The sequence below is a fragment of the Rhinoderma darwinii genome, chromosome 7 (assembly GCF_050947455.1).
Source record: "Rhinoderma darwinii isolate aRhiDar2 chromosome 7, aRhiDar2.hap1, whole genome shotgun sequence".
Taxonomy (NCBI): Eukaryota; Metazoa; Chordata; class Amphibia; order Anura; family Rhinodermatidae; genus Rhinoderma; species Rhinoderma darwinii.
The window spans coordinates 47,920,178-47,932,274 of NC_134693.1; the positions used below are offsets into that span (position 1 = coordinate 47,920,178).

The window sequence follows — 12,097 nt, forward strand, 5'->3', positions numbered from 1 at the left end:
TTGATTTTATTGTTGCCCAATCTACTGTACATGTTTATACACAGCAGTTTTCACCTGTCAACACTGTAGTTTAGAGATTTTAGTGAGTTATTAGGTAATAAAATGCCTGTACTCTGGGAAGAGTCGATTAATGTTCCAACTTGAGTTTTATTGTGCATTGTTCTCAGTTTAATAGTTAATATGTGCTTGGATTTCATAATATTAAGAAATACTTGAAGGTTCATAGTGAATCATCGAGTGACTTCCAGAGGGTGGAGAATAGTAAGAGAGAAGTAGACAAAATTTTATGTACAAGCAGTGAAACTGAAGAATTCCCCACTGTGAGCTCCAGGAGGTGAGTAACTTCCATGTTATTGGTATTGGGATCCATGTCACGCTATATATTATCAGGTCCTGAATGTGACATTAGCATTAAGAAAACATACAAAACTGATTTTATTCGTTTGGATTTCACTCTATGAAAATAGAAGAAACTTTTTATTGTAATAGGAACAGGACCAGCTCTTTTGGTGCCCAACGCAGAGTTTTTCCCGAATGTGACAGCTTTCCCTCCTCTGTCTTTAAAGTTAATCGGTGATAGCGCTCAGATGGACAATAACTTTTTTTATTGACCCCCCCATGGCACAAAAGGATGGTAGTCATCCGACACCGAATCCATAGCAGTATCAACAGCTTGGTCACAGCATCTAATTGGTTGTATAAAGAAAGGCAGAACATTTTTTTTTAATGTGAAGATTGCACCCCTTCCCTTGTTCTTTCTGCCTGCCCACCCTATATCCCCTTTTCCCAGATTCATTAGAATTTTGTAAATAAATCTAAAATGAGCACTATATATACGTGTACTATACATGCATATACTATATATGCATATGCCATGTGTTTATGCTACATGTGCCTATACAGTACTATATGTGCTTATACTATATGTGAGCAAACGATATGCACCTATATTATATGGCTTAGTTCACACAGAGTTTTTTTGCAGGCAGAAAATTTTGATCTGACTGCACGCCGTTTGCCGCGGTATTCGCTGCGTTTTTCGCTCGCCCCCATTGAGCTCCACGGGCAAAAACGCAGCAAAATACGCTTTCTCTGCCTCCCATTGATGTCAATGGGAGGTCAAAGGTGTAAACACCCCAAAGATAGAGCAAGTCGCTACTTTTTCCCACGTTTTTGGCGCGCTCTCCGACGCGGTTTCCGCGTCAAAAAAACTCTGTGTGAACAGGGCCTAAATGTGTTTTTTCTACAGTATATGTGTGTATACTATATATTTATATTATATTTGCTTGTATTGCAGTATGTGTTTACACTATACAGTTTGTGAATATACTATTATTGCATTTACTATATATGCATATGCTCTGTGTTTATACTATATGTGCTTATACTAAACGTGTTCATACTATAGTTGTGTGTACTATATGAGGGGAAAAATTTATTATTCTTTCTATATAAACTGCCTCAACAATCATAATTTGCGCAAAAAGTTTAACATTTTTAGGCATTTGCACTGCTCACGCCACTAAAAAGTGGCATGAGTGGTGGGTGGGGCTTAGCGCATAGATGGCCAGAGTGGGCACGTGTCACACTCCATAAAAAGCTGTAAAAACACTAGAAAAATACACCATATTTATAAACACATTTTGCAATTTTCTGACCCTCTGAAAGTTTTTTTTGTTTTTTTTACTTGTTCAGATAAATATGTTGTATTAAATGCTATTATCAAAATGATACCCCATGCACTATATTCTATACATGTTGTACATCATTCAGTTCAAAAGCTACAATATAAAACAATGCTTCATTTTGTACAAAGAAAAACTAATGTGCTTGCTGTATGGGTCCATCTGACAGCAGCTTGTGCCAGGACGTGGGAGAAGGGCAGTGGTGCGGGTTTCATTCAAATTAATCCCCTCTCTAAGGTCTGCTCCTCCTTAGAATAAACTACAAGAAAGGGAGAAACTATTGAGGGCCACCAAACTGAATTTTAGAGCGAGGGATCATAAAGATCATAAAACCGTTTATTGATTCAATGTACAACACGTTTTGAAGTTGGTCTGACTTCTTTCTCAGGTACACACAGGTATTTTCAAAGAGGCCGTATTTAAACATGCCATCCTGTCACATCTTCGGCCACAGAAATGATTCTGGTATACAGTTGTTGTATCCCGTATTTTCACAGTGTTGAGATATACAGGGATGATCACTTGTCCATTATTCCCTGCGTCTTTTTCCTCCTCCTGGTGGTGAGCTCAGGGGGAGGAAGGAGTTTACCGTCACACTGCTCCCCTTAAATCTGTATTCAGTAAACTCCTAAGCTTGGACCTCAAAACAAATTGCTATTCAAAGTTGGAGTTACATATTGAAACACTTGCTTGTCTCCTTTTATTATATGTACTAAACTTTGTATTTCTGTGCTCCACAGTATTGCTAAGATGGAACTTCCTGCAAAAATCTTTACTTTACTATTGCTCATGTTTCTTCCCATGCATTCCGATGGGTATCCAAGTGGAAAAGTCGAACCTGCTTGTGCAACAATGGTGCCAAGGCATGGTGCCGATGCTCAAACTTCCCCTCCTCCATATAGTCTCAGCTTCTCTAGTGTCAACCACACAGGAACATTAGGGTTTAGAGGTAAGTGATCAGCCCGTGAACTGATTGTCTGGATCATCCAGGCTCTAATGTAGTTCATTTCTGTTGTCTCAAGATGACCAAAAACCAAAAATTAAATAGGGCAAGTTAAAGATCTGAAATTACTATTGAACATACGGTTCCTTGGGGTTGTACACATTTAGACTAGAATTATAGTGTTAAATAACCTCAGTATGCCTTTTGCCAAGTATTGCTTCAGAATCTGTTGTAATGTAGCTGACTTACAAATAAATGTGATAACCGTACAAGGAACTAAGACGTTTAATGGGTTTTCCTGAATTCGTAAAAAAATAGCCTAAAAGCAGGAATTATGCTATAATAAAAAGATAAGCAATACTCACATGTGACATCCCGCACCACTTCGGTGGTCCTCGCCGATCTGTTATTACTTTGCTACAGTGATGACCTGTCCGTATAACCACGTGAGTGCTGCAGCCAATCACTAGCCTCAGCGGTCTCGTGCTGTACACCGATGCGTCCTGTAATTAACTGCAGCGGTCACGTGGGTATATGGATATGTCATCAATGCAATAAAGTAAACAAAATTTGGCAGAGACCACTGAAGCGGTGGGGGATGTAACAGGTGAGTATTGTCTATTTTTTTTCGATTATTATTGTAGCATAATTCCTGCGGTAAGACTATATTTTTTACAATTTCAGAAAATCCCTTTAGTATTTTCTAATTATAGTTAGGGTGGGTCTACATAGGTTAGTTGTGTCCAGTCAGTTCTCTTTTGCCTGAGCCGGACGCAACTGTTGCAAAAATTGTGCACCTGTCTAGCGTACACAGAAAAAAGTTGCATGAATTGTTTCTCTGTCCAGCATGGGGAGACGTCCAGCGTCACAACTGATGCCACCGGGCACAAAACTGGCCTCACAGGAAACTATGAGAGTAGTTTTGTCATTAGTTTACCTCCTGTCTTTTTATACTACGCCAGTGGACAAGAAAAGCAAGGGGCCAGACATATGTAAATGCGCTCTCAGAATCCTATTTCTCATTTTAAGCAGGGTTACGTTTTCACATGTACCAGCTACATACAGATATGTCCTCTCATAACTTATCTCTAAACCCAGCACCTCCTATGATTTATGGCACGTTGTGTTAAACAACTTGTAAAAAAATCTATACCTCTGACCGATGCCCCCAACGGACGTCATTCATCAGCCACCGGTCGTTCATGTTAAAAAAACAAACAACGTATAGGTTGAACGTATATGTTTTTTCACTAGATGACAAGATTGTATTGAATGGATATCATGACAAATTGTTTAACTTAATGGTGGACACCTCTGTGTTATTAGGACTTTACTATGTGGGAAGGTGATAAATTTATGTTTATGGCTAGATTTGAACAAAATAATTTCAGTCCCGCCACCATAGTTAATACTCAGATGTTCTCTAGATGGATGGTTGCTGAATTTTATGTCACTCTCTTGTCACTGTGGTCCAGGATAACATTATGTTTTGTGTCTTATTTTGCAGTTACTCTCAGCAAAGAACCCGGTAGCATCGACTTCAAAGGTTTCATGATTCAGGCTCGTGCACCTAGAGGTAGCACTGCCCAGGGCACATTCGTTGTCAATGGCACAGATGTACAGACCCTGACTTGTATGACTCCCGAGGTTAGTTCAATCTAGGCTTTCCAAGTCCCTTTTTCTTTTTCCATCGTAAGCTGTTTACACACAGTATTTATTTGTATTATTTCCTCATATAGAGAAGGTAGTATACAATTCACATGAATCTGCACAATCTTACTTATTTCAGTGGTGCAATATTCTAGTTATTTCCTTTTGGGCATTACAACAGTCTTATAAATCCCAGAGGAGATCCATGAGATTCATATAGTGCCAATATAATGGTGCCATTTACCGCTAATAGATGCCAATACAGAAATGCAACAATGTGACATTATAATATTGGCACCCAATGTAAATGTACACTTTTTTAAGCTAGGAAACCATGGCAGGCACATGCAGTGTGCTTAGGGAGCTGTCCCTTTTTCAGAAGCTTGTGACCCTATAATAGTGTAGTCACATCGCCCACATATCAGTTGTCATCGTCTCTTTATGTCAGTGATAGCCACAGTGCCCTCATAACAGTGTTAGCCACAGTTATCCATTAGCAAAGCTAGCCAAGCGCGTCCGTAAAAGTAGTAGGCTCAGCGTCCCATGACAGTGCCAGAATAATCATACAACAGTGCCAATCATAGTGTCCCCATAACTATATTAGCAAGAGTTCCAGACAAAGTAATCCTATTACAGATACAGCAACTGCTGTGTCACTCTCTACCTCTACTAAGAGAAAGTTACATGTGAGCTTCCAGACAGCCTACAAAATCTATTTACAACTAATTACTTCGGTCATGACAGAATCCTACCACTCCAAGACAACGGGACAGTGCCAGCAATCTGGTACTGTCCTGTTGAACCCAAGTTTGTGCATGAGAGATGAGACAGGTGCTGTGTTTCTGTACTTTTCCAGGTAGGAGGAAACAAGGGTGCAGCAAATCATGGGGGAACAGGCCCCGCATATGTTCTGGCCTATTCCACTACATTTTCTTTATAGTTCCTATCCCTTAGTCTTCTCCCAGTAATATAAGATGCGGCACAGGTGGTATAAGGCCATAATGGGAATGTCACAGCAAAAGATGGCATGAAACAGGAGATTAGTTACTCAAACTTCAATTTTCAGACCGGTGCTGATGGTGCACACGCCACATGATAACTCAGATCCTCCCAATATGGGAGGCACTGGTTTTAGACAGGCTTGTATGATGACTGGCTTGCTGTGATACTGTTGCAGATGGAGTCAAGTGTGCCCTTCCCTGGTACAGGGGGAGGTCCGGCTATTCAGGCCTTGTAGGCCTCAAAATGACTGACTGCTACTTGCTGTTCATGGGCAAGCTCCTGCTCATCACCACCATTGCTCACACAATCGGAGACACACACAGTAGGGAGACGACTGCCGGTAGCCCATGGGTTCACCGCCATTTTTAATGCATCTGTCGCCACCCTGAGTCGTCATCATGTCAGGGCACGGAAAAGCAGACAAAATGGCATCCAGGCCGTACATCTTAGTACCTAAGGTTTTAGAAGGCAGCAAGTAAAGCACCAATAGCCGCACCTGCAATCAAAAAACCAAATGTCACAGTGCAACATAATGTACAAAGGCCAGGCTGACCACATATTACAAACACCATACATCCCTGTGGCCAGACTGAACACTCTCCAGAAGGGTCACATAGGGGGAAGACAACTGCAGACAATAACACACAGTCAAAGGCACAGTGCACAAATCATCACATCAATTGGGTACAATACCACGATGGGCCCAAAATACAATAGCATGTAAAGTAATGTTCCATATAAACGTGGGGCTTTATCACCCACACTTTACAGTAAAACAACAAACCTGAGTGAGAAATGATAAAAATTATAATAATATAATATATATATATAATATAATAAGAAAATACATACTTGTAAATTAGGCTCCAGGATACAATGCGGCGGAAGCAGGAGACGACATGGGTTATCATGGAAATAAAACATGACACAAGTCCTTATTCTAACGTGTTCAGATGGTATAATTATTTTCTGCTATTCTTAATCATATTTTATTTGCATATATGTTATGATGTTTCAACAGAGTGCAGTGAGTCACACAAATTCCACGATGAAATCAAATGTATCAGTCATTTGGCTTCCTCCAAGAAAAGCTTCTACAGACATACAATTCAGGTAATGGTGTTTTTTTTTAAATTGACGTTACTGATGTGTTCTGTATATCTGGATTTAAGAGAGCATCCAGTCTTACATTCTTGTTTGATATTAATTTTAAGATAGTGAATTTGTTATTTAACTTATTGACTATAATAATATAGGACGTCCAGGGGAAACTGTATAATAGTCTCTTTAACATACTCTAAAAATGTGCAAGGGAAAAATCACAGAAAAAAGTTCCCAGCTCTGTGTCATCATCAGCTTGTCTAACTGGGTGTCCCAATAACAATACATTGCCATTGGATCATTCTGTGTATCCAAAAATCAATCCACATGAATGTTCACATTCTAACTATACTTATTCAAATAAATTAGGACGTGGACATTGAGTGGATTGAGATGTGAACCCCAAAAATATCCCATTATCAGCATTAAACCCAAAGAGTACAGGGGCTGAAGCTTTGTCTTCAGAACTAGAGCAGGTATGCTCTTCAAAAAGTCTCCTCATGAAACTTCAACATCTTCACCATAACATTTGTAACATCTATTCCCAGTAGATGACATTGTCTTTACAGGTGTTGGCGACACATGTGCGGTGGGTTCATAACTAGGATTCTAAAAGCGAGTGACAACTATGCAAATTGGTAAACATTACCTTTTTTTTTATGTTTTTTAGGGCTACAGTGGTGCAACTTAGGGACATATTTTGGACAAATGTTTTAAGTGATATCATACCACTTGCTGCTGCAGGATCTCAACTCTTGGTAATAAAATTGGAAATATGTATACAGTTTAGAACTTTTTTTTTTCTTCAGCAAAGGAATAAATATTGTACAAATAAAGCAACCAATTCAAAGCCATCAAACTCAAGATGGAAACCCTCGGTGGTCTAACACGCTGGTATCCAACATGCTACTATTCAATGTCATTACTACACTACGTACCTAAACATATTAAAATGTACCATGAGGGATTAAACATTTCTAGATTTGGCTGGTGTCCCATAGACATATGGAAAAGTGGTATTTGGGCAGTTTATGATGTTTAGTTATGATTAACTATGTTGTCAACCCACTTATGTCAAATGTTGACTGAATCTTGCATAGTGCAATTCTGGAATGGGAGGTATCCCGATGTGCATTACTGAAATATCTTAGAACGTTGTGCCTTTTCTTTAAATGACATATTTTGTTTTTCAGGCTCCTGCTTTGAACCAGCTTCTACTCTGCAGCACGGTGCTTATTTTTGTTCTGTTCACTATCTGAATAGTGGAAACCCAACCTAATGTACAGTATGGAGGGCCTGCCATCTAAAAACCTATAGTGATGTACGTCCTGCTTGCCATGTGAAGACTGAAAGCCAGAAGTATTATTTCTTGCATACGTTTCTATCGTGCATTTTTGTATTTACCCAACTGAACAAAACCCAATGCCAGTGTGAACAGAGCCCGTCTAGTCTTTTAACATATCACTGCTTTGACCACATAATGCAGCTAAAATCCACCAATGAGTTACTTGAATGAATGCGTTTTTATTTCTGTTTTTGAGATGATAATATTACATTTTTAACTACATTGTAGTCAAATCACAATTTCTCAACATGTTTTTGTATGTTTTAAATAAAAACGTATTTCAAACTTTAAGCATGACTTCAGTCTGAAACTTCCCACAGACTCTAGAATTGTATCTCTAGAGCCACATTCAAATAAAGCAAGTGGTGCTGGGCTACATTAAGTGTTAAAAGCAAATACATTTGAAGTGTATTAACACTTTACAGCAGGTTACTAAAAAACTAAAAAAGAACAAATAAAAAGACAAATAGAACATTTCAATGGGAAGAATAAGACGTAGTTTTGATATTGGGCTGATACAAAGTTATATATTATCAGGTGTCTGTGGCATGATTCTGACTCAGGAACCAGGTGGCAGGGATATTTTTTAAAGATGATCATACACATGAGATGAAAACAAGGCAAAATGTATGATTTCGACCATTTTTTGCAAACATTATTTTAAAGTTTCACTTATACAACGGCTGGAGACCGACTGATGTTGGTCTTCAGCTTGTTAGCAGTGTTTGGCGGGTTTGGCCAATTGTTTGCGTTCTCTTTTGGTGTCCTAGGCAGATAAGGCAAATTGCCTTCCGGCTCCGCTAGCATAAAATCAATTCAAAATGGTAGTGATTGGGTCATTGGTAGTAAAGTTGTTCATTAGGACATCTCTGGCGGTCTATGAAAGTAAATGGGTAAAGTTCTGTTCACGCTTGTATCATGTTTTCCGTTTGTAATGGAAACTACAGCGCATTGTCATATCCATCAAGCGGCGTGGTATCCGTTGACTAACAATGGGCACCATTATATACTGTTGTGGTTTTCGTCCTTTTGAAAAGAAGAATTGTGCTAGATGCAGCACGATTCTTCCCAGCAAATCTGCTGATGGCAGTATAAACACGTCAATAAGTAAAAGTTAATAAGTACCTGGTCTCCAGTAGTTTACTCACCTTCTCAAGCTCCAGTGTGTTCTGATCCCCCAATCTCTGGTCCACAACTAGTCTGGCAGTAACTAAAAGTGCAGGAATGCTGCCATATGGACAGTCAGGGACAGACATACAGTCACTAACACATATGGACAGTCAGGGACAGACATACCGTCACTAACACATATGGACAGTCAGGGACAGACATACAGTCACTAACACATATGTACAGTCAGGGACAGACATACGGTCACTAACACATATGGACAGTCAGGGACAGACATACAGTCACTAACACATATGTACAGTCAGGGATAGGCTTACACTCACAACAAGCACACACATATACAACATATACACACACACGTAAGACTCACACACCTTACTTGCCTACTTTGAGTGGTGACATCAGTGAGATTCCTAGAGGCAGTGTGATAACGGATGCATATGCCCATCATTTACATAGGTTATTCCCCCAAACACCAACAAACTTAATGCATTCCAAGATGTGCATATGACTCCTTTATCACAACCCAAAATGAATACATACCTCAGACGAAACCCCAGTATAAATACTAGACCACAAAACAAGTACAGACCCTAAATTAAATACAGACTCTGTGAGCCCAAAAAAAAATACATGCCCCAGACCCCAAGGTATAAACCCCAGACTAGACCCCTTAAAAAAAATACAGACCCTCCCAGACCTCCTAAATAACTACAGACCCCAGACCAGGCCCCTAAACACATACAAACCGCATACGCTCACAAAAAGCTGATCACACTCTCTCCTGCTCCATGGAGCCTTGCTTCTCCACCCCATGGCTTCAGAACCTGCACCCATTTGGTCTTGTGACCTTATATGTGCAGGTCCTTAAACAGCCCTGCACACATTTGATGTGCCTCAATTCCCTATAAAAAAATTTTTTATAAAATTGCACCCCCAATCCTTTTTTTGGAGGTGGCGCCCAAGGTAGTTGCCTACCCCGCTTACCCATTGTCCTCTGCTTTGTGCAAGCTCATTTTGCCATTTTATCAAGTTGTTTATTAAACTATGTCCCTGATCTGCCATTTCTGTCAAATGATCAAAAGTAAACCCTTAACGCTCTATGAACTACATTGAATGCATTAAGTTAAGGATCCATATCGTACATGTATGTAATATTAATCGCACAGACACAGAGGCTGTGCTCATGTGATCAACAGCGGAACGAGGCCATGATTGGCACTGTATAACACTCGCAGGCAATAATGCTTTAAAATACTATGTAATCCAAAGAATTATGAAAACGATCAAAAGATTGCTGCTTCAAGTCCCCTAGGGGGAAAAAAAGTTACATTTAGTTTAATAAGTTCAATAAATATTAAAGTTAGCAAAAGAAAATTCTCTTTTTTCTCCTTTTTAATAGAAAAATATCCCGTCAGTTTAATTGCTTAGGTGCCGCTAAGATGCCACCTCGATCATCTGATCGCCCTCCCCATGACACGATCTGTCGTTTGTATGTTCAATTCCCCTAGTAGAACTGAAAGAAATATTATAATTTGTTAATTCCATTTTTTTAGTGTATAATTTCCCATAAAGTATTGTTAGAAAAAAAGAATAAACATAATTATTATCTCCGCAACAGTAGATGCCCAAACTATTACAATATAACATTATGTAACCCACAGGGTGAACACCAGGATTGCTGTTTTTTGTTCCCCTTACCTCTTCAAAGAAATGATATAAAAAGTGAATATAAAGTAGTATGCATAAAAACTACAGCTCGCCCCGCAGAAAACAATCCCTCATCGACATAAAAAATGTTGTTTAACTAATTAGTTTTATTTTTTAAAAGTAGTAAATGATAATAAAAAACGATATAAATTCGGTACCACCAGAATCATACTGAGCCACAACAAAAAGTCACATGCACATAATGCATATTACGTGCAGATTTTCCTGCGGCCAATCCACATAGAAATACAGTACTAGCAAAATAAATGACAATGTACTGACATATGGTTTGCACTAACCTGTATTCAGTGGAGCACCCAATTTCAGTGAATAAAGTCCAGCAATCCACTCAGAAATACATATATAAAGATTATATGCAATGGCGCTACACACTGTATAGCCCAAATAAAAATTCAACACACTGACTCCAGGAAAAGTTCCTCACATCCCCAATATCAAGACGCTCCTGCCCTAGGGCTACATGGTCTGATGAAGACGACAGTTCGGTGTCAAAATGCGTCACCCTATTATCCTTATTGAAACGGAATTACGTATTACCTACTGGAGGACATCTTTAATTTGTGATGAAGTAGCGCTTTTTGGCTTCCTTTATTTCTGGATTTAATGCTGCCCTAGGTTGACATTTTTCAGCATTCTGACTGGTCTAAGCAGGATTTTTTGGGAGCAGGAAGGAGGATCATGGCTCAATATATGACCTACGTCTTGCAGGACTGTGGCTTCTTAGATGTAAAATGTTTAAACCCTTCTCTTATGACCAAAAATGCTAGCGAGAAACATAAGACCATCAGGCCTCATGCACACTAGTGAAGAATCAATGTAGTACCGAAAAAAAAATCTGTATTTTCCAACACAGTCCTTAGATTGAAGCATTTATTTTAGAGAAGAATACTGTGGAGCATGGAAGTGACTGGAGGCTCCACACGTAGACTACAATCCCGGATTGTAATGTCTACCGATATAGCAGTCTGTGTGCCACCAGGTGCCTCCTCTATTATTGTTTCTGCTGTTCCATGTATTAATGCATGATATTAAAATGTAAGAATACAATAGTTTTGTATTTAGACAGTTAAAGAGGCTCTGTCACCAGATTTTGCAACCCCTATCTGCTATTGCAGCAGATAGGCGCTGCAATGTAGATTACAGTAGCGTTTTTATTTTTAAAAAACGAGCATTTTTGGCCAAGTTATGACCATTTTTGTAATTATGCAAATGAGGCTTGCAAAAGTCCAAGTGGGTGTGTTTAAAAGTAAAAGTCCAAGTGGGCGTGTATTAGGTGCGTACATCGGGGCGTTTTTAATACTTTTACTAGCTGGGCGCTGTGAAGAGAAGTAACATCCTCTTCTCTTCAGAACGCCCAGCTTCTGACAGTGCAGATCTGTGACGTCACTCACAGGTCCTGCATCGTGACGGCCACATCGGCACCAGAGGCTACAGTTGATTCTGCAGCAGCATCAGCGTTTGCAGGTAAGATCGACTTAAAAACGCCCCACTTGGACTTTTACTTTTAAA

The 12,097-nt window shown here is 39.4% G+C and overlaps 1 protein-coding gene across 1 annotated transcript; it reads left to right on the plus strand.

Annotated features, from left to right (window-relative positions):
• The first annotated feature begins 203 nt into the window (after positions 1-203).
• LOC142657165 (putative defense protein 3) lies at positions 204-8,017 on the plus strand. Its single transcript, XM_075832215.1, has 6 exons — positions 204-334; positions 2,426-2,634; positions 4,136-4,275; positions 6,302-6,393; positions 7,052-7,139; positions 7,575-8,017. Exons 2-6 carry the CDS (start codon positions 2,436-2,438, stop codon positions 7,638-7,640), a joined length of 585 nt encoding a protein of 194 aa, XP_075688330.1. The 5' UTR covers positions 204-334; positions 2,426-2,435; the 3' UTR covers positions 7,641-8,017.
• The last annotated feature ends 4,080 nt before the right edge of the window (positions 8,018-12,097 follow it).